The following is a 23,931-nucleotide window of genomic DNA, read 5'->3' as shown; positions in this document are numbered from 1 at the left end:
AAAGGCACTACTGCATACCTGTCTCTACCATATGCCAAGTTTGGTGTAATTCCATTCAACCGTTCGGGCTGTAGCCGTGTCTAAAGGTCCCAATGGAAATTAACATGGGAAAAACAGGTTTTGGGACCCCCCTTTCGGCCCCGCTTGACGACTCCCCTTGAAACTTTCAGGGAAGGAGCAGAGCGGAGCTGGCCAAAATTCTGGAAAATTACACACAGATTCCTCAATCGGCGCCAAAGTTATTCCCAATAGAATGTTGAGCGCATATAGATATATAATTTGCTCAAATTCCATTTTCTCAACAACTACTGTAGGGATTTTCACCAACTATAGAAAAGGCACTACTGCATACCTGTCCCTACCATTTTGCCAAGTTTGGTGTAATTCCGTTCAGCCGTTCGGGCTATAGCCGTGTCTAAAGCTCCCATAGAAAATGCCATTTGAAAAATTTCAAATTCAATTTTCTCAAGAACTACTGGATGGATTTTCACCAAACATAGCAAAGGCACAACTGCATACCAGGCCCTTCGATTTTGCCAAGTTTGGTGTAATTCCATTCAGCCGTTCGGGCTGTAGCCGTGTCTAAAGGTCCCTATGGAAATTAACATGGGGAAAACACGTTTTGGGACCCCCCTTTTTTCTCGGCCCCCGCTTGACGAATCCCCCCGAAACTTTCAGGGAAGGAGCGAAGCAATTGTAAGGAAAATTACACGCAGATTCCTCAATCCGCGCCAAAGTTATTTCCAATAGAATGTTGGGGATTTCGTATGGTAACTAGGTCCTAGCTATATATATACATATATGTATATATTTCCATTTATTCTAAATACTTTTTAAATCAAAACAATAAAATATGTAGCAAAATCTTGAATGGTATTCATAGATTTTTATATCAGCAATAACAGAAGCTTAACTTTTTAATTTTAATTAGAGAAAGTAAGAAACTTATCTGCAATGCAACAACTCCCGATGTGAGGCCTAACATTTAATAACTCCCGATTTATGGCCTACGGTGTAACAGTAGCATGTCATTAGACTGGGTTGTAAATGTCACTCTTGTTCTCCCTGGTGATGGAGCCACTGGTGGCCTCTCTAAATAGGAAAATGCAAGATTGAGAAATTAAACTGGGAGAAACCATGCATGTAATGTCCCTTGCAGCCGATGAGACTTTTGTTTATCTGAGAGAGTCTATACAGACAATACCATGTCTCTAATGCCAGTTGTGGATATTTTCTGGCTTTTCTGGCCTGGTTTACACATTGACAATAGTCTCGACTATAACCTGTTTGAGCGCTAGGTAATAGAGATTCAGCTATTCCCCAGGATTCGAAGATGCTCTGTCAGTCAGATGCTCTCAAATATCTAGGTATGCGGATTACACAGCACCTATGTGATACTGGAATCTTACCATAACTAAGCTTGTACAAACCTTTCACCACCTGAGTAATCACCACTTCGGTAAACATCGTTTACCACAAAGTTTTCACAACGCAGTACCTTTTGCACGCATCCCTTACAACGCAAGTCGTTACCACGACTTGCGCGGGAGGGTGCTAAAGTATTAAAAATAGTAAATTAACTATCCCAACACCTTCCCTAGGGTCCACGGGGACTGGTGTTAGAATAGTAAATTATACTATTCGAAATCCGCACCCCCAACGCAAGTCGTGGTAACGACTTGCGTTGTAAGGGATGCGTGGTAAAGGGATGCGTTGTGATGGTACACGTTGTACCGTCATACATCCCACTACTTCATCACCCCAGCGGAACCCATTAAAAAAGGGACGTGCAAAGCCACAAACCCTGTGCTGGATGCACGAACCGCCTATCAGCTTGTTTACAGGCTCCCATACTATACATCGCAGGCACAACTCGTCCGGAGCTGAGCCTGACAGAACAAACATGGGCCACAAAAACTCTGTTCTGAAGCTGTGCAGCAGATTTAAATGGGCTGAAGAAAGCTCACTAGTCGCATGTGTCTGGATAGACATAAATAAGCAGAATACAAATTCAACATTTAGATATTTCTTAGAAGACACTTTGCAGTTGTTACAAGCCACCGACCAATCTATGGCATGCAAGAAGATACACCAGCTCCAGCAAAGCTGGCTCACCACCAGCAAGCTATTAATACCAACAGGTCCCTAAAGCCTCAGCCCTACTTTGACCTCGGGTTTCCATTGCATATAAAGCCAGCAGCAGCCCGTGCAGGAAAGAGGGGTGGATTCGACAGGCGACCATGGGGGACAATTAAATAAATAATTCATTCATTAGCCTTGGGCTTCATAATAAAGCTCAAGTTCAGGCGATTCCAGTTAGCAATTCAACCTAGACTAGATCAGTTTCCTGATAAGGAGATAAGCTAGGGAATAGAGCTGTGCCTTATGATCAATAATATTCCGGTAAGTAATTCCAAAAATTCAGACTTCATTTCAGAGCCTGTTGCGCCGTTTTACTTATTAATCTAGAAGAGTAATTCAAAAAGAAAAACAACCGACAGGTGTTTCGTCCGATGGCTCACAGGCCGAGGGCTTTTTCAAAGCTGACAAATTTAGTGCAAAATTCAGTGCAAAAAACAAGTGGGATGGAACAAAAAGAAAAAAAAGCATTGATTCAAACAAAAGTGAATAGAACAACAGGGGAGAAAAAGGAAAATTGTTTTAAAGAGCCACAATGGTAGGTGTCAGGGGTTTGTGCAAGACTACAATAGGAAGGGACAACAATAAAGGGGAGGAAGAAAAATGAGGAAGAAAACATAACAGAATAAAATTAACATTGGTTAAGACAAAAATAAGAATACAAATACAAATACAGATAAAATTAAAATGAAATTTGGATGATTTTACAAATAGCAACAGGGACCGAAAGATGGCATTAGATCTGTGAGTTAATCAACCTCTTGTACAAATGAGGTCAAAATGGCCTCTTGGTCTAGTAAAATTAGATCCCATCATGAGATGATAGCATATAGAGGGAGAGAGACAACATCATAAATACATATAAATATAATCCTTAATAAGGTCTCAGGCTGTTCCGTATTACCGGCTGAGTAGGCGTGCAAGTATATCGGAGTTAAACACACTTACCAGGAAATCTTGTGTATTCCATGGATATATTAAGAGGAGTGAGATTAAAGTATATTGTGCAAGGTCGGCTCCTAAAAAATATTGTAGCCTAAGCGGTCTGGGAGTGCTGATAGGGCAGCAATAAAACCGCAAATGATCGTGGGCAGGTCTGTTGGTAATATCTAGCATGGCCAGGTCTGGGACCCGCAAGGGAGCGTGGAGCAAAAGTTATAATGAGTTAATTAATCACGTTCTAATAATACCTTGCAAGACTTGATCTGGGGCCCACACAGGAGCATTGAACAAGGAATATAGACTAATGCAATATGACATAACGAGTCTAGTAATCGCCTACTTAATAAAGCCTTGCAAGGCAGGATCTAGAGCCCACACAGGAGCATGGAACAAGGAATATAGACTAATGCAATATGTCATAACGAGTCTGTAATCGCCTTCTTAATAATGCCTTGCATGGCTGGATCTGGGGCCCACACAGTGGCATGCCACAAGGAATAGAGACTAATAATGCAAGGCCCCATAGACCAATATGTAATTTGAGAAAGATTAGCCAGGTTTACAGTGAACAGAGCTGAAGGGGCGAAGGGAAATCATCAAATAGCTACACGAGTGTGGTGAGCTGCTGTTTCCTGCCTGGTTAAAATCTACTGAGACTGCAGGATGCCGACTCTGCGGTATGGGACAGGAGACCAGGGCACATGTATTTTGCATTTGCCCAGGCATGCTATCCGATCGAAGAAAGGTGTTGCATTGGGTTTTCAGTGTTGTGGGAAGAAGGTGATGAGGGGCCCTTGAGTTTCCCCTATATCATATATATTTATTAACCTTGGGCTGAATGGGCCCCCTTGAAGAGTTGGTGGCCCTGTGGAAGGTTGAGCCACCGCTGCACCACAGGAGCTGCAGGGGACTTAGTGATGCCCCTGTGGGGTTTTAATCAAGCCACAATTTGAACTTGTAAGCAGGTCCTTATTCCTGCACTACACCCAGAACACCCTCGTCTAAACACATGGGTAGTAAGGGTCCTGACACTATTTGTAGCTAGAGTAAAGGCCTATCTGGTCCAATGATGAGGTGCTTTGCCAGTGTTGCTGATGTGGCCTCACCCATTCCACGCTTGCAGTTCGAAACAGAACACTGTGGCACTACGACTCAACAACCAACAGCTGGACACAGTCAAGGATGACACGGCTAGCACTGCTGCTTTAGCAAACTTCGCACAACCACGGCTATGGCCTCATCAATCTGACACTGGCAGCTGGAAACCGTTCATACTAGTGAAAAAATATGAAAAGATAATCTATTTTAGGATTTTCACAAGTTTTACTTTTGCATTGTAGGTTTTTATCTCTTGGTATTTTATTGTGTGAAAATTATAATGGTTTTAAATAACCTTGCACATTGGTATTAGATTTTATTTTGATTTGATTTGACCCAGTTGCTCCATAATTCCAAGTAACCCTCTTCGAATCCCTGCACAGACATGGGCCTTATGGTGCCAATTCAAGTCAGGAGTGAGACACATGAGAGGTCAAAAATCAAAAATTCTAATAGAGCTTAAGTGGGTCAGAATCCATTTCATCACGCTTGTGCAACACGCGAGCTCTGCCCTCGTGGAATGTTCATGTGCGATTCCGGTGAACCAAAGGCCTGATGCACAAGGACCTATTTGAAAAACAGTATATGCTAATTCTACTTTTATATTCCCTGAGTTAGGCCCATTTAACAAAGTCGCTTTTTTCTTACATTGTCCTCACAAATAACATTTTCAGCTTTGACCTTTTGCACCTATTTGAGTGCACAACAATGTTAGTTTCCCTGAAACTAAACTTGTTTGCACAACATTATCACTATGTCCTGAACATCATGTACAAGGTCTTGTTTCACACTATGTACATATGTCATCACTTTCTTCATCCAGGAGGTGACAAGGTCATCTACATATCCATTACATCACATATATATGAACACAGCACGGTTATTATAAAAGAAGAGCCTCCCAGTAGATTAACAGAGGAGGCACTGCCTCTGACACCGAAGTCCTTGCATGCTGAGAAATCACCATGCAGCGGTCTGACATCTCGTTAGGGGTGTCCGGTTCGTGACCAGGATGGGGTCCTTCACTCTGTCCCATCAGGTAATGGGGTTGGTTCGTCCCTTTGGGGGATTCTTGGCTTTACCTCTACATACACTCTAGGTAAATTCAGAGTAGGGTTCACATAGTAGGAGTATGCTAGATTACTGCCTTGTTTTATATGCCTACATACTTTGCCTCAGTACCATGGGAGAACTATATCTACTATTTACGCTTTTAGTGCTTGTAATCACGTTTATCTGCTTCCGTCTACTAATCATTGCAGCACACGTGTTTTATGAAAGAGTAACGTTGGTTCAATAAATATTATTGAAAACATTCCACTGTGTAGTTTCTGTATATTTCTTTGAGACTAAGTTGGCAAGAGTGACTGAGGGAAAAGTTCTGTACTGTATCCACGATCCCTGAGTGGTCAGGGCTGTCATGTTCAGTGGTTGCAAGAAGACCATTCACTCCGTGAAAGGTTAGGGGGGCTTACGGTGGCACTGTGCGCTAGCTGGTCTCTAAACCAACATATCTTGCGGGAGGGTCCGGAATCATTCTAGACACCAAGCCCTTAGTTGATGTTGTCTAAACAATGCACAGATCCTACGGTTTGGTAGGAACTACACAACATTACACGGACTAGTTTGGAAATAGCACTTCATTTTGATATGCAATTGATATACTAATCATTTGCATCACAAAATGAACAAACATTTGCATATTCTTTATGTGAATGTTTGCATAACGCTTATGAAATGTTGTGAACTTCCACAAAAAATATCCAGTTTTGTGCACCCTCAGTCATGATAGGACTTCGGGATTCAGAGACATTTTGAACAACACTTTCTTTGATTGGGCACATTGCTTTGGTTAAAGCCTTTATGTATTTTCTAGTACATTTTTCAGGGCACTTCACATTGGAATGTCTTCCTTTATTTGGATTGATTGCACCCAAAGTAAATCTTATGAAGTTAAAGTGTCCCTATAAAAGAGTGGGCTTGCCCCCCCCCCTCCCCGTACTGATGGTTTATTATCTATACACATCGTGGCAATATCTGACTAGCTGTATGATAAACAGTTTGAATACTAAGGATAGATCAGTGCCAGGGAAGCTTGGCAATTGTGGATTAAAGTACCTATTCCCTTCGGGTGGGAGGCTGATACTGGCAATGCCCTGCGTAGTTGCCTTGCTGAAACAGGTGCTGGAACAATACAGATCTAGGAAAGTTGGAGCGGTCCATTATCAACTAGAGGCGCCACTGCATTTCCATAAGTTAATATCTAAAGTGGGTGTGGCAAGGTGTATTGAAGGGGAGTGCAAGCACATGGCTCCCTGTTCAAAGGGCACACGTTTCCCAGATTTGAAGAAGTAAAGGAGGGATTTGGATTGGACAAGGCCTAGTTTTAAATCTTAATGTATCAACGGGAGAGGTAGGGCTCGAGTTTTAAATCTATCTCAGGTCAATGCCTCACTAATTTGGGGCTTCAGTCCCAATGCACATAAACCTAAGTAATGGCTGAAATACTGGGCCAGGCATTGTGCTGATTTGAAGTATTTGCTCTGTCTGTGTATGACACTTCAGAAAGATTGTCCTATGTACCGAATTCCAATGACAATGAAATGGGGTTGGAGAATGTGACGCCAACTTCACGCAGGAGGGTTGTGTAGAGCATGGACAACAGTGCTTAGACATGCTAGATTTACATTTTCAACATTTTTGTTCCGACGGATGATACATCTTACTCTGCCTAAATTGCATAAAATATTTCCATCACTGCATGTTACCTCTTCGAGATGCCAAGAGGAAAACACAGCATATATACCTATGTGTTATTATGCCGGTTGAGTAATAGATATTGGGAGGAAATCTTACGAAGGACGCTCAGAGCACTCAGAAATAGTACACAATTATTTAATATGCCTAGGGCCACTGGAATGATGCAGCAGGAGAGAGACAAATTATGCAAAATTATGCGGCAAACAAATGCAAATCATGCGACAGAAATGTGACCTATCCAACTTTGCCAAGGGGCTTCCACTATGCTGCAACACGTGCAGTTGCATTTTCAGTAACTTGAACCGTTTGAGCTAGAAACAACTTTTTTGTTAAAATCTGCAGATGGTCCTGTGATGACCTGAGTGTGTGGAGAGAATTAATAGGTGCTTTATTGTACTCTCCTGTAAATTTGCCACAGAAGATGCCACAATATCTAAACTATATTCAGAAGTATATTGCTTTTCGACCTGGGCCCTGATTACAAATACAGGCGCTATATATCGCTGATAAATAACAATTCCACCGGGTACTTATCGGGTGCCATAAATAGCACCTATCACAAGTTTCTAAGGAATAACAGCTCATTTTGCTGTTACACGCTCCAAAATATGCATGATACAGTACATACCATACAGTTTCCCCCTGTTAAATTTTGACAGGTTTGACCTGCCGAAATTGAACAAATGTATTAACACATCCGATATTGGCGATATTCACCTGTTTTCCATTACTCTCTTGAGCTGTGGATGTGTGTATTTTTCTGTATGAAAAGAATGCAATGTTTTAAACCATGTATTGCAATAAAAGCACTCGGGCAGGTGGACCAACCCTAATAGCCAATAGCATGACAGGGAGTCACTTCCTCTGGCCTGATCCAAAATGTGAATTGTATGTTATGAATGCATGAAGATGGACAGACTAAGCCAATTGCGGAAGGATGTGACTCAGTGCCCATTTCTGTGTATAATGATGCAGGGCTGGCTCTGGGGTCACCGGGTGCTGACTTTGGTGGGGGCACCATGTACAAGTACAATATGGCTTTAAAAGCACCTGCTGCCCATTCCTTGCCTACAGCAATTTTCAGGCAACTATAAAAATGTCAAGATAACTCTGGTGATTGATGAACCTTCTGCAGAGAGATCGGAGTTTTGTCTAGTGGGAGTTTTGACACATCGAAAGTAGCACAGGAGGTTAAAACGCATGCTGCAAAGCACGTGTAACATGCAGGTCACAAAGTGCATACAATGTAAATAGGTCAGTGCGTTACTGCTACTGCCAGAGAGCCCCTTTTCTTACTTGCACGTTTATAAGTTTAAATACTAATAAAGAACAGTGAGCTATTAATTATCATCAAAGAGCTGCATGCAAACTGCAAGGTATATATTAGAGTGTTATGATTTCCCCCCTAATCTTTCATTATTCTAGTGTTGCAAAAAGGGTTCATTTGGGAGGAAATCAATTTGTATTACCAACCCCCAACGATGATGGCACGTTTTAAATTCTGGGTGTGTGCTTCTCGAGAACAAGCACTCTGAAAATATCCTGTCAGTAGGGAGGACTTGTGACTTCTACACCTTGTAGTCCTGTCGGATGTAACATTTCCTATACCCTGATTTACACACTTATGATTCATTGTCTCTTTGTATTGTGTATGTGCTGTAAAGTGCTCTGACACCTTACACTGGTATGAGTGATGCTATAAAACAAAAGAAATGCATGAGAGCGAGAGTGGTTTGGAGACCTGAGGGGCACTGTTAAAGGGTGGCAGTGAAGGAATCCATGTAGAAGGGGGTCATAGGGGGCACCAACAAACACTGTTGCACTGGGCGCCACCAGCGCTAAAGCTGGCCCAGTAAGGATGCTATGAAATGTGGCACACTGCTAAAGCTGCCTGGTGCCACAAATAAAAACAAAAAAACGTGCAGTGAAAAAAACAAAATTTCTGAGGAACCATGGAGTTTTACAACTATGGTACAACCCAAAGACTGAAATAAATGGCACTGGTTGTAGAAGTGTGACGTTGGGACAGTACAGAGTGCCCTTTCTCCTGTTTCCCATGAATGCTATATATGGCCATCCCAGTGCTTAACAGTTGTAAGCCTTCTCTTCGTAGTAAGGACCCTTATACCCTTTTGCAAGGTACACTCAGGCCCAAGTGTGTTGCAAAAGACGGCAGACAAAAGAATATCTGTTCACTTTTCATAATTAAACGTGATTGTTTGCGTTGAACTTTGCCTCGCACTTCTGTTCTGTGTACCCAAATAATGTGTTTTTGTTTTATTCAATGACTATAAATTTGTGAGTAAAAAAATGTACACAGAGAGTACGGAATCAAGATTTTATTTTTTAATTAATATTTTCATGTTTTCAGCATGTGTCTGTGGGGAAAACCTTGCTTCGACAACTCTCCCCATGCTCTGGGACAAAGTTATCCCGCTGTGGGACAACGAGAAATACGACTTCAAATATGCCATAGGCCCCACACCAAACAAGCAATATTTACATTACACGCAGGTATGCAAAGACTTTGAGCTGTTTATTTCTTTTATGGACTATCTTTGGCTCGTTATTTGCTTAAAAAATAACATTTACCGCAATTTGTGTAAAATAAATACTTCATTTCCAAAGAATGCACATACAGTATTGCGATTTATTTTTTAGCAGTTCCTATTGCAGCATGTATTTTGTATATTTTGTTATCTATCTATCTATCTATCTATCTATCTATCTATCTATCTATCTATCTATCTATCTATCTATCTATCTATCCATCTATCTATCTATCTATCTATCTATCTATCTATCTATCTATCTATCTATCTATCTATCTATCTATCTATCTATCTATCTATCTATCTATCTATCTATCTATCTATCTGTCTGTCTGTCTGTCTGTCTGTCTGTCTGTCTCTCTGTCTGTCTGTCTGTCTGTCAGTCTGTCTATCTGTCTCTCTCTCCCTGACCCCTCAACCTTGAGTTTGTCCCCAGCCTCTAAGGCCAAATTGAAGAAAAAACATATTTTTGAGTTACTGGGATACCATGGGACTCTCATGGTAGCCAGCATTACCTCACTTAACCCACTAGATTCCTGCAGGAGCATAAGGCACCACACTGGGTCCCGCAAGAGTCCCACACTGGGTCCCGAAAGAGTCCCACACTGGGTCCCGCAAGAGTCCCACACTGGGTCCCGCAAGCGTCTCACACTGGGTCCCGCAAGAGTCCCACACTGGGTCCCTCAAGAGTCCCAAACTGGGTCCTGCAAGAGTCCCACACTGAGTCCCGCAAGAGTCCCACACTGGGTCCCGCAAGAGACCCACACTGGGTCCCGCAAGCGTCCCACACTGGGTCCCGCAAGAGTCCCACACTGGGTCCCTCAAGAGTCCCAAACTGGGTCCCGCAAGAGTACCACATTGAGTCCCGCAAGAGTCCCACACTGGGTCCCTTAAGAGTCCCACACTCAGTCCCGCAAGAGTCCCAAACTGGGTCCCGAAAGAGTCCCACACTGAGTCCCGCAAGAGTCCCACACTGGGTCCCGCAAGAGTCCCAAACTGGGTCCCGCAAGAGTCCCACACTGGGTCCCAAAAGAGTCCCACACTGAGTCCCGCAAGAGTCCCACACTGGGTCCCGCAAGCGTCCCACACTGGGTCCCGCAAGAGTCCCACACTGGGTCCTGCAAGAGTCCCACACTGAGTCCCGCAAGAGTCCCACACTGGGTCCCGAAAGAGTCCCACACTGGGTCCGGCAAGAGTCCCACACTGGGTCCCGCAAGCGTCCCACACTGGGTCCCGAAAGAGTCCCACACTGAGTCCCGCAAGAGTCCCACACTGGGTCCCGCAAGAGTCCCACACTGGGTCCCGCAAGAGTCCCACACTGGGTCCCGCAAGAGTCCCACACTGGGTCCCTTAAGAGTCCCACACTCAGTCCCGCAAGAGTCCCAAACTGGGTCCCGAAAGAGTCCCACACTGGGTCCCGCAAGAGTCCCACACTGGGTCCCGCAAGAGTCCCACACTGAGTCCCGCAAGAGTCCCACACTGGGTCCCGCAAGAGTCCCACACTGAGTCCCGCAAGAGTCCCACACTGGGTCCCGCAAGAGTCCCACACTGGGTCCCTCAAGAGTCCCAAACTGGGTCCCGCAAGAGTCCCACACTGGGTCCCGCAAGAGTCCCACACTGGGTCCCGCAAGAGTCCCACACTGAGTCTCGCAAGAGTCCCACACTGGGTCCCGCAAGAGTCCCACACTGGGTCCCGCAAGAGTCCCACACTGGGTCCCGCAAGAGTCCCACACTGGGTCTCGCAAGAGTCCCACACTGAGTCTCGCAAGAGTCCCACACTGAGTCTCGCAAGAGTCCCACACTGGGTCCCGCAAGAGTCCCACACTGGGTCCCGCAAGAGTCCCACACTGAGGCCCGCAAGAGTCCCACACTGGGTCCCTCAAGAGTCCCAAACTGGGTCCCGCAAGAGTCCCACACTGGGTCCCGCAAGAGTCCCACACTGGGTCCCGCAAGAGTCCCACACTGAGTCCCGCAAGAGTCCCACACTGGGTCCCTTAAGAGTCCCACACTCAGTCCCGCAAGAGTCCCACACTGGGTCCCGAAAGAGTCCCACACTGGGTCCCGCAAGAGTCCCACACTGGGTCCCGCAAGCGTCCCACACTGGGTCCCGCAAGAGTCCCACACTGGGTCCCGCAAGAGTCCCACACTGGGTCCCGCAAGTGTCCCACACTGAGTCCCGCAATCCCACACTGGGTCCCGCAAGAGTCCCACATTGGGTCTCGCAAGAACCCCACACTGGGTCCCGCAAGAGTCCCACACTGGGTCCCGCAAGAGTCCCACACTGGGTCCCGCAAGAGTCCCACACTGGGTCCCGCAAGAGTCCCACACTGGATCCCGCAAGAGTCCCACACTGGGTCCCGCACGAGTCCCACACTGGGTCCCGCAAGAGTCCAACACTGGGTCTCACACGAGCCCCACTCTGGGTCCCGCATGAGTCCCACACTGGGTCCCGCAAGAGTCCCACATTGGGTCCCTCAAGAGTCCCAAACTGGGTCCCGCAAGAGTCCCACACTGGGTCCCGCAAGAGTCCCACACTGGGTCCCGCAAGAGTCCCACACTGAGTCTCGCAAGAGTCCCACACTGGGTCCCGCAAGAGTCCCACACTGGGTCCCGCAAGAGTCCCACACTGGGTCCCGCAAGAGTCCCACACTGGGTCTCGCAAGAGTCCCACACTGAGTCTCGCAAGAGTCCCACACTGGGTCCCGCAAGAGTCCCACACTGGGTCCCGCAAGAGTCCCACACTGAGTCCCGCAAGAGTCCCACGCTGGGTCCCTCAAGAGTCCCAAACTGGGTCCCGCAAGAGTCCCACACTGGGTCCCGCAAGAGTCCCACACTGGGTCCCGCAAGAGTCCCACACTGGGTCCCGCAAGAATCCCACACTGAGTCCCGCAAGAGTCCCACACTGGGTCCCTTAAGAGTCCCACACTCAGTCCCGCAAGAGTCCCACACTAGGTCCCGAAAGAGTCCCACACTGAGTCCCGCAAGAGTCCCACACTGGGTCCCGCAAGCGTCCCACACTGGGTCCCGCAAGAGTCCCACACTGGGTCCCTCAAGAGTCCCAAACTGGGTCCCTTAAGAGTCCCACACTCAGTCCCGCAAGAGTCCCACACTGGGTCCTGCAAGAGTCCCACACTGAGTCCCGCAAGAGTCCCACACTCAGTCCCGCAAGAGTCCCACACTGGGTCCCGCAAGAGTCCCACACTGGGTCCCGCAAGAGTCCCACACTGGGTCCCGCAAGAGTCCCACACTGGGTCCCGCAAGAGTCCCACACTGGGTCCCGCAAGTGTCCCACACTGAGTCCCGCAATCCCACACTGGGTCCCGCAAGAGTCCCACATTGGGTCCCGCAAGAGCCCCACACTGGGTCCCGCAAGAGTCCCACACTGGGTCCCGCAAGAGTCCCACACTGGGTCCCGCAAGAGTCCCACACTGGGTCCCGCAAGAGTCCCACACTGGGTCCCGCAAGAGTCCCACACTGGGTCCCGCAAGTGTCCCACACTGAGTCCCGCAATCCCACACTGGGTCCCGCAAGAGTCCCACACTGGGTCCCGCAAGAGTCCCACACTGAGTCTCGCAAGAGTCCCACACTGGGTCCCGCAAGAGTCCCACACTGGGTCCCGCAAGAGTCCCACACTGGGTCCCGCAAGAGTCCCACACTGGGTCTCGCAAGAGTCCCACACTGAGTCTCGCAAGAGTCCCACACTGGGTCCCGCAAGAGTCCCACACTGGGTCCCGCAAGAGTCCCACACTGAGTCCCGCAAGAGTCCCACACTGGGTCCCTCAAGAGTCCCAAACTGGGTCCCGCAAGAGTCCCACACTGGGTCCCGCAAGAGTCCCACACTGGGTCCCGCAAGAGTCCCACACTGGGTCCCGCAAGAATCCCACACTGAGTCCCGCAAGAGTCCCACACTGGGTCCCTTAAGAGTCCCACACTGGGTCCCGCAAGAGTCCCACACTGGGTCCCGAAAGAGTCCCACACTGAGTCCCGCAAGAGTCCCACACTGGGTCCCGCAAGCGTCCCACACTGGGTCCCGCAAGAGTCCCCCACTGGGTCCCTCAAGAGTCCCAAACTGGGTCCCTTAAGAGTCCCACACTCAGTCCCGCAAGAGTCCCACACTGGGTCCTGCAAGAGTCCCACACTGAGTCCCGCAAGAGTCCCACACTCAGTCCCGCAAGAGTCCCACACTGGGTCCCGCAAGAGTCCCACACTGGGTCCCGCAAGAGTCCCACACTGGGTCCCGCAAGAGTCCCACACTGGGTCCCGCAAGTGTCCCACACTGAGTCCCGCAATCCCACACTGGGTCCCGCAAGAGTCCCACATTGGGTCCCGCAAGAGCCCCACACTGGGTCCCGCAAGAGTCCCACACTGGGTCCCGCAAGAGTCCCACACTGGGTCCCGCAAGAGTCCCACACTGGGTCCCGCAAGAGTCCCACACTGGGTCCCGCAAGAGTCCCACACTGGGTCCCGCAAGTGTCCCACACTGAGTCCCGCAATCCCACACTGGGTCCCGCAAGAGTCCCACACTGGGTCCCGCAAGAGTCCCACACTGGGTCCCGCACGAGTCCCACACTGGGTCCCGCAAGAGTCCAACACTGGGTCTCACACGAGTCCCACTCTGGGTCCCGCATGAGTCCCACACTGGGTCCCGCAAGTGTCCCACACTGAGTCCCGCAATCCCACACTCAGTCCCGCAAGAGTCCCACACTGGGTCCCGCAAGAGTCCCACACTGGATCCCGCAAGAGTACACACTGGGTCCCGCACGAGTCCCACACTGGGTCCCGCAAGAGTCCAACACTGGGTCTCACACGAGTCCCACTCTGGGTCCTGCATGAGTCCCACACTGGGTCCCGCAAGAGTCCCACATTGGGTCCCGCAAGAGCCCCACACTGGGTCCCGCAAGAGTCCCACACTGGGTCCCGCAAGAGTCCCACACTGGGTCTCACACGAGTCCAACACTGGGTCCCGCAAGAGCCCCACACTGGGTCCCGCAAGAGTCCCACACTGGGTCCCGCAAGAGTCCCACACTGAGTCTCGCAAGAGCCCTGCGTTGTGTCCTGCAAGAATCCTGCCAGAGCAGAAAAGCATTTAAAACAAAGGCAGTGCACGATGGGGTGGGGCTGGCTGCCTTAAGAGTCCCACACTCAGTCCCGCAAGAGTCCCACACTGGGTCCTGCAAGAGTCCCACACTGAGTCCCGCAAGAGTCCCACACTCAGTCCCGCAAGAGTCCCACACTGGGTCCCGCAAGAGTCCCACACTGGGTCCCGCAAGAGTCCCACACTGGGTCCCGCAAGAGTCCCACACTGGGTCCCGCAAGAGTCCCACACTGGGTCCCGCAAGAGTCCCACACTGGGTCCCGCAAGTGTCCCACACTGAGTCCCGCAATCCCACACTGGGTCCCGCAAGAGTCCCACACTGGGTCCCGCAAGAGTCCCACACTGGGTCCCGCACGAGTCCCACACTGGGTCCCGCAAGAGTCCAACACTGGGTCTCACACGAGTCCCACTCTGGGTCCCGCATGAGTCCCACACTGGGTCCCGCAAGTGTCCCACACTGAGTCCCGCAATCCCACACTCAGTCCCGCAAGAGTCCCACACTGGGTCCCGCAAGAGTCCCACACTGGATCCCGCAAGAGTCCCACACTGGGTCCCGCACGAGTCCCACACTGGGTCCCGCAAGAGTCCAACACTGGGTCTCACACGAGTCCCACTCTGGGTCCCACATGAGTCCCACACTGGGTCCCGCAAGAGTCCCACATTGGGTCCCGCAAGAGCCCCACACTGGGTCCCGCAAGAGTCCCACACTGGGTCCCGCAAGAGTCCCACACTGGGTCTCACACGAGTCCCACACTGGGTCCCGCAAGAGCCCCACACTGGGTCCCGCAAGAGTCCCACACTGGGTCCCGCAAGAGTCCCACACTGAGTCCCGCAAGAGTCCCACACTGAGTCCCGCAAGAGTCCCACACTCAGTCCCGCAAGAGTCCCACACTGGGTCCTGCAAGAGTCCCACACTGGGTCCCGCAAGAGTCCCACACTGGGTCCCGCAAGAGTCCCACACTGGGTCCCGCAAGAGTCCCACACTGGGTCCTGCAAGAGTCCCACACTGGGTCCCGCAAGTGTCCCACACTGAGTCCCGCAATCCCACACTGGGTCCCGCAAGAGTCCCACACTGGGTCCCGCAAGAGTCCCACACTGGGTCCCGCACGAGTCCCACACTGGGTCCCGCAAGAGTCCAACACTGGGTCTCACACGAGTCCCACTCTGGGTCCCGCATGAGTCCCACACTGGGTCCCGCAAGTGTCCCACACTGAGTCCCGCAATCCCACACTCAGTTCCGCAAGAGTCCCACACTGGGTCCCGCAAGAGTCCCACACTGGATCCCGCAAGAGTCCCACACTGGGTCCTGCACGAGTCCCACACTGGGTCCTGCACGAGTCCCACACTGGGTCCCACAAGAGTCCAACACTGGGTCTCACACGAGTCCCACTCTGGGTCCCGCATGAGTCCCACACTGGGTCCCGCAAGAGTCCCACATTGGGTTCCGCAAGAGCCCCACACTGGGTCCCGCAAGAGTCCCACACTGGGTCCCGCAAGAGTCCCACACTGGGTCTCACACGAGTCCCACACTGGGTCCCGCAAGAGCCCCACACTGGGTCCCGCAAGAGTCCCACACTGGGTCCCGCAAGAGTCCCACACTGGGTCCCGCAAGAGTCCCACACTGGGTCTCACACGAGTCCCACACTGGGTCCCGCAAGAGCCCCACACTGGGTCCCGCAAGAGCCCCACACTGGGTCCCGCAAGAGTCCCACACTGGGTCCCGCAAGAGTCCCACACTGAGTCTCGCAAGAGCCCTGCGTTGTGTCCTGCAAGAGTCCCACACTGGGTCTCACACGAGTCCCACACTGGGTCCCGCAAGAGCCCCACACTGGGTCCCGCAAGAGTCCCACACTGGGTCCCGCAAGAGTCCCACACTGAGTCTCGCAAGAGCCCTGCGTTGTGTCCTGCAAGAATCCTGCCAGAGCAGAAAAGCATTTAAAACAAAGGCAGTGCACGATGGGGTGGGGCTGGCTGCCAGTGGTGGTTAAGCACAGGCCTGGTGGCAAACGTTATACCACATACACAGCAGGGCTGGCTTAGTTACGTATGGAAATAAATATTACATTACATTAAAAAAAACTGTACATTTTCTGAAAAAAACAAAGGCCAAAGTAACATTATAGTTAGGTGTGGTTATACCTTTTTACTTTACATTAAAATAAACCTTTGAAATTCTTCGAAAAAACCAAAAGCTAAAGTGACGTTATATGAAGGGTGAGACTATAAGTTCAGTCATTAACATTTATATTAGAAAAACACTGAAATTCAACACTTATAGATAGCTGAAGTAACTATAGCTCGCCATGCACTGCTTATGATCCCACATATTACTTCAATCATGATGTCTTATGACCTCATTGATAAGGTCACTGATGACATGTGATATAATTACGTAATTTATGACAATGTTGTGTTTGGTGAGGGCTTGAGGTATAGTTACTACAGTTAACTATAACTGATTAATTTCAGTGCTTTATTTGCTTTTTCAGTAATATAGATGAATAAGTATATATATGTAAATCGTTTATGTCCATGTGGCTGCACTCAAAAGAGGACTGACACTGACCAGTAGCCTTCAGCTGTAAGTTTCAAGCTAAACTAGACTCCACAGTCCTCCTAGTACAGATATATATATAGTTCCGGGCTGCATTTCGCAGTGGTCCTAGTCGGGCTCTGGAAGCCCAATATATCACCTACTACGTCTCCAACCTTGATTGGTTGAGGCAGGACATTTGAAATAATCTATTCAAGCATCCTGGTAATGTCCTGGTGTTTCCTTATCAGTGGAGATATAGTAGATGATATGTATTTACATATATATTTCAGTTTTATATAACACAAATCTGGGTTGTGGTCATTGGAGCACTTTACTTATTTAACTCTTCTAAGCCCTAGTTGCACGTGTTTTCATTTTCATAAGGTCTGAGATGAGTCACAGGAAGGACTAAGTGCCAAACATGTTTGCAGCATAACATTCAAAGACTAGTGTCTTCTAAACTATCCAACAAACAGCATTTTACTGCAAGGGCCATCTACCTCTGGTTCTATCTATTCACCCAGGAAAAGTTTTAATGCAAAAAACAACCTTCACTTGGCTGCACACGAAACAAGACTGACACTCACCAACAGCCCCCAGCTGTGAGTTGCAAGTAAAACCAGACTCAGTAGCCCTCCTAGGGCATTCTCTAATCAATGTGGTCCATCATTGCAAAATTTCAGTTCTTCTAACTGTTCATTTCTCTCAAATATTTCACTCTTCTCTGCCACAGACATGTGTCTTGTTCTTCAAGAGCTCTTCGGGGGAGCACAGCTGGGATGCCTTTCTATCTGGTTGTCGGCATAACATTCAAAGACCAATGTTGTCTTAACTGTAACTGTTACCCCGAAACCGGTCCTAGGATGCTTGTTTCCGGTCCATGGAAGACAATGGTTGGAAGTTTGGGCTGGACTGTTCCCATGAGGAACAGGGTCAAGACTGATTTGCATATAGCCGGGTCTAAACTGGGGTGGCAAAGTGAGCTAAAGAGCGATGATGGATTCAACCCAGATCTGTGACTGGGACGAGTGTCTGAAGCGCTCGTCCATCATCTCCTTGTGTTTGCCGAATGCCAATCAAACCATGTTTGGGCATTGTGAGCACAAGGGCTTTAGCACTGCGTAGCAGTGGGACAGAGCACAGAGTCCCTAGGCCAACAAAAGCAAGAATCCTGCACAAAATTAAAACAAGTAGGCAAATAGTTTGGGGGAAGACTACTGACAGGTCTAACACACATGTATTTCCAGTTTCCAGGAAGATCATTGGTCACTGATCGTAATAGAGTGTGTGAGGACTGAATCAAGCTAAGTGCCCACCTGGAGCCCAGGTAGTCTTTTTATTACCTCATAGTGTACACTTTTGACCACTGACAAATTCAGCAAGTGTTCTTTGCAAACGAGTAATGCTGTATTAAAGGCCATTGTACAGCTTACTAGGTGTGTAGTCATGTTAGATGTTCTTCTAATGCACGCTATTATAGTGTCTATTATTTTAACTCCCTTCCACCTTCCCCTCCCTGAATTACTCATTTGGCCAGCCTGTCCTCATTCACTTGACGCCTATTAACTTCCTTATCTACTGCAATGGTGTTAATAAGTGAATTTGTACTGCCAAAAACCCCTTCCAGATCTCCCAATACACCTTTTTGAGCTTGATAGTGGCTCGTAGTGTTCACTTCCTCTAGAGCCTTCTCCACTTTTTTGTACCCAGGCTATTAAATAAGCATGATAGGCACAATCCTAAATATGTATTTGCCTATCAATGTAGACCACCATGTACATGGGTGTTTTTGTTGCAGAGAAAAACATTGTGCAGGGCTTGGGGTGGTTAAGATGTCAAAGGATGGAGGTTCCCTGACAGTGGTGCAGGTTTGGGTATTTCCTTGCTGCTCCAAGATATGAGGGTTAATAATCTGATTTCGAGTGACCTGGGAACCTTCTGTTCTCCACCACTTGGGACCCAAGCATGAAATGTTGTGGAGTTGAATGCACTGTACCAATACTGCAGCATTTACCACACCATTTCGATCTTGACTTATATACATCTTCACTACTTATGGAGAAACTGATATCATCATGTAAGACATTGACATTAGCCCTGGGTGGTAAATTCCGTTCCGCTCACGGAATTTGTGGAATTTGGGTAATTGTGCATTCCGCATAGAACGCGGAATTGCCAAAAATTCCGCAATCTGCGGCTTCGCAGAATTTTTGGCTTGTTCGTGCTTTCAAAATGCGTGTTCACAAGATATTTCCCCCAAGCATGCAAGCATGCAAACAGCGTTCGTGAACAGGAAAAAAGCACTGCGAATGGGCAGAAAAAGCAATTCCGCGTGTTCGCGTAATTTTTGCGTGCTTGCAGAGATTTTTTACCGTTTCATGGAGCTTTGCATAGCCCGACCATGCAAATGCCACCCTCCCCTAATTGTCATAACAGTTAAAAGAAGTATCATTACTTGAACATATATACAGTGACAGACTTTTCTCTATTTACAATTCAACCTTCTTCTAATATTTCAGAAACCATCCATAGTACAGGCTAATTTGGATTCTGGATAAGGTCAAAGACACGTAATATAAAATCTCCACTATCTCAAGACTGAAGATTATAACTGGCTATTATTTCACTCTTATTTTCAGTTGTCCATAAAACTTGCAAATGCAGTTCTCTCTGGCTGCGGGCCAGACTGTGTAGGAGCCGTTCAGGTTAGCACCATAGTATGAGCAGGGACATTCCTGTAGTAGCAAAGAACATCGATGCTACCCTACCTCAGGCAATTGCTTTCCTCAGTCACTGGTGGTATGGGTGGAGCTGATCCTTACTTTTATTGCTGCACTTTTATTTTGTAGTGGCATATCCCCTCTGGCAATGACAGTGCAAAATCCTCTTCTTTTTCAGGGGAGGGGTTTCCAGCACTTGCACCCTGAGATTTGCTTCCACTTTCAACTGGAGCACAAGTCTTTTAACAGTTGTACATGTGCATCCATGATGGAAGACGGCTGTATTGGTGGGAGTAATTTCAAGAAGGGTCCTTTTCATCAATGCTGCCCGGTTGCGTTGAGTACACTTTCACATGCACCCATTCTCCCGGCTGAAGTTGATGATAAGATTGACGCTGTTCCTTTGGCAAAGCCCTTGACACCTGTAAATGGAAGGTATTTACACAACCTATTAAAGCTTTGTAATAATCCAAGAAAATGTCATCCTTATTTTCACAACAGCTATCCTTTCCCCCTTGCTGAGGTGCCATTCCATGATGCACGTGAGTAAAGTTGGGAGTAGGGTCCTTAGAGAAACCAAGTGGCCATCTTGGAAATGCCATAAGTGCTCCGAATGTAAACTAACTCCTCCCCTTCCAATGCCTTATCTTGAATCTTAGTTACCTCTTAGAAGCTTGCCATTGGGGATTCATAATGGGGGTAAAGAGTTTAATCTGCCAGGGCATTTTCACGAACAGCGTCATCATGGGCAGACTGGTGAGCTGCATATCTTTTGACAGCAATTTCATAGGGAGGTTGTAGGGCATCTAACAGGTCTATTACATACAGGCAATTTTGGCTTTAGAGTTGAGACAGTAATGTTGCTTCCATAGCAGTCCATAGCCCGCCTTGAAAAATCATAAACATTTAGCCGAAGTGCAGGCCTACTGACTTGAAAAAACATATATTGTCCTCAAAATGCAGTATACTAGGCAAATGTTTTATTTCATTGAACCGCCTTTACCTTCATTATCACATATACCAGTGCCTTCAAATACATGAGTTCACTGTGTGTGCTGTACAAAAACATCTTTTGTCTAATTTATTAACCTAAACTTTTGCTCCATGTCCTATAAGAATTTGGCCAACATATAGGGTACACCTGACACCTGATGTTTCTTGCAGTTCACTAAAAGCATTGTTATCAGGGCGGGGCAGAAATGTTTCTCATCCATTTTTCAGAATTCTCACGTTTAATGAAGACTCTCAATGTAATGATGTTATCTGGTTTATGTTTATGTTTACGGATTTCTAGAGCGCATGGCTGCCCGTGAGCGTCCCAGCACTGATGATGAGAACAGGCGTGGACAACAAGAGGAGAATTAAGGGAACAGCCAGGTTTTTAGGAGTTTACGGAAGGAGGCTAGACTGGGTTGGGCACTTATTTCCAAGGGTAGCAAATTCCAAAGTTTGGAAGCATTATAGGAAAAAAGGCGGCCTTCCGCTCGAGCTCTCTTAATCCGAGGTGTAAGGACCAGATGGAGATTCGTAGACCGAAGGGTTCTGTTAGTTGTGTAAGGAGCAATAAGATCTTTAGGAATAGGTGGGGCCTTGCCATGTAAGATTTTATGGGTTATACAGAGGGCCTTGAAATGTACTCTCTCTTGAATTGACAGCCAATAGAGAGCTCTAAGGGCCGGTTTGGCAGAGCTGCGATTATTGGTGCCTGTGAGGATCCGGGCAGCGGTGTTTTGCACGACCTGAAATTTAGCTGTAACTTTCTTTGGGGCCCCAAGATAAAGGGCATTTCCATAATCTAGTCTGGACAGTATCAGTCCCTGAATCAAGAGTTCCCTGGACTGAAAGGGGAGCAAAGGTAGGATCTTACGGGTAGTACGAAGGAGATCATAGCAGGCTCCAATCGTCTTCCTTGCTTCAGTGTTAAGTGTCAGATCTTGATCGAACCAAATCCCAAGGCTTTTGATGTCAGATTTTGGAATGGGAGGGGTACCCATACAGGGGGGCCACAGAGTCTCTGGATGATAGTGGGACTGATTGCCCAAGACCAGAATCTCTGTTTTGTCGCTATTCAATTTTAGCTGAGACTTGTCCATCCAGCTGGCTATATCCCTAAGGCAGGAATACAAGTCAGTGGCAGTGTTGTTCTTTTGGTTGAGGGATACAACGAGCTGAGTGTCATCAGCGTAGGTCAAAAGTTTGATTCCATGGGCGGCGACAATGTTTTCCAGGGGAGACATGTAAATATTGAAGAGCGTCGGGCTCAATGAAGAGCCCTGTGGGACTCCACAATATATCGGGGTCACTTTGGAGATGTAATTGCCCTCTGCCACCTGGAAAGAGCGGTTGGGTAAGAAATAGCTCAACCAAGACAGTGCAGATCCTGAGATGCCCAGTTCCCTGAGCCGTTGGATCAGCGTGTGATGGTTGACAGTGTCGAAGGCTGCACTCAGATCGAGGAGGATCACTGCCACTGATCCTCCTGCATCGATGATCTTCCTGGTCTCCTCGACAACCGCAACCATCGCTGTCTCTGTGCCCTGACCAGGGTGAAAACCTGTTTGTGAGGGCATGAGTAGTTTGCTTGATTCCAGATAGTTAGACAGCTGGCCGTTAATGAATTTTTCAGCTACCTTGCTGGTACTTGGCAGAAGGGAAATTGGCCTAAAGTTGTTCAGATCCAGCGGGTTTACATTCAGCTTTTTTAATAATGCCTTAACCACAGCCTTCTTCCAGTTCGGGGGGACAACGCCATGCGAGAGGTAGGAGTTTATCACGTGCTAAGATGAAATGCTTCTGCAAACCACACTTCTCCAGGACATGCCTGTCCTGTTATTTCAGTACTGTGAAATGATCTCAGTTCTGCAGCTGGCCTGGGCTTGATGTTATATCTATACGTCCTTAGTACCCCAGGATAATTACCTGTCTCTTTCATAGATAAGGTAATGTAATGTAAGTTGGTTTTTTGTATCGCGCAACTATCACTCCAAGGAGCATCTTGGTGCCTACACAGACCAGAGTGGATCTAGAATCTAGTCCGGCTGCAATCAGCAGTGTGACCAGAGTCCTCATACTAGTGCACGTGTGCAGGTTCCTGGGAGACAAAAAATCCAGGTTTTTAATGCCTTTCTGAATTCCGATTCCTGTTTCATAGCACGGAGATGTGGGGGGAGTTTGTTCCGTGCCTTGGACCCCAGGACTGGCAAAGATTTGCCACCCCTTGAGCTGAGTTTAAAGGTCGGGATGACCAGCAGGTTGGCCTTGGATGACCTCAGGGTGCGCAATGGGTGGTATCGGGAAAACCTCTTTTGCATATACTTAGGTACTTGCGAGTGAAAGGCCCAAAAGGTGATTACCAGAACATTGAACAGCACTCGTTTGACCACTGGTAACCAGTGCAGAGTGTTTAGTGCGGCCGATGCTGAAGATCTCTTTGGTCATGATGTGGCATATGTTTAAGGCAATACACTTATAGTTATTAAAAGACCTTCCGCACCCTGCACTCCTCCCTCAACCCCCAAACCTGTCACCAGCTTGGCGCTCCTTACTTGTATTTGTGCCCCACAGCAGAGTTGGGGCTTCCTGGGTGTTCAAAGATACAGAGCCCCAGGGCCAGTTTATCCTCTTCCAGGGGACCGCATCACCTGGTGGGTTGTGACAGCGAGGCTGTCATGCTGCTCACCTTCCTGAGAGGTAGGTAAGAGAGATGTTCAGTATCAAACATCTATTGAAAAATGTGACCTGCAGATAGCAATAGGATCTCATATTGGGTGAGTTGGGCACCAGATACATATTAGGGTTTGAGGTCAGTAAAATTGACAATACTAAACAGGTAAAGATGGTCACTAGTTCCTCTCTAAACCTTTGAGGTTTTTCCCTAATCTTAGCAATTTCTTTAACTACATTTCTGAGATCTCCTTGGGTTGAAGGGGCATGGACTGTCACTAAGGCACCATTGGCTCCATATGATTACCATAGTGGAGCCTGTAGAATATCCCCCTCTTGTGTCACACGACTGCGAGCAGCAACTGAAGACAAGACAGGGATCATTTGTGATTTTAAACCATCTCTTCATTAGGAGAAGCTGGAGTC

The 23,931-nt window shown here is 48.0% G+C and overlaps 1 protein-coding gene across 1 annotated transcript in view; it reads left to right on the top strand.

Moving 5' to 3' along the window:
* Positions 1 to 23,931, top strand: part of LOC147709488 (cysteine-rich secretory protein 2-like) — a 124,567-nt gene that overhangs the window by 21,354 nt on the left and 79,282 nt on the right. The window contains exon 4 of the mRNA XM_086928044.1: positions 9,311 to 9,453. Within this exon, the coding sequence (XP_086784170.1) occupies positions 9,311 to 9,453 (143 nt within the window). The remainder of the gene's footprint in view (positions 1 to 9,310; positions 9,454 to 23,931) is intronic.

Source organism: Lissotriton vulgaris, chromosome 6, assembly GCF_964263255.1.
Source record: "Lissotriton vulgaris chromosome 6, aLisVul1.2, whole genome shotgun sequence".
NCBI lineage: Eukaryota > Metazoa > Chordata > Amphibia > Caudata > Salamandridae > Lissotriton > Lissotriton vulgaris.
Note: the sequence above shows the minus strand (reverse complement) of the source record. Positions and strands in the feature narration are given on the sequence as shown.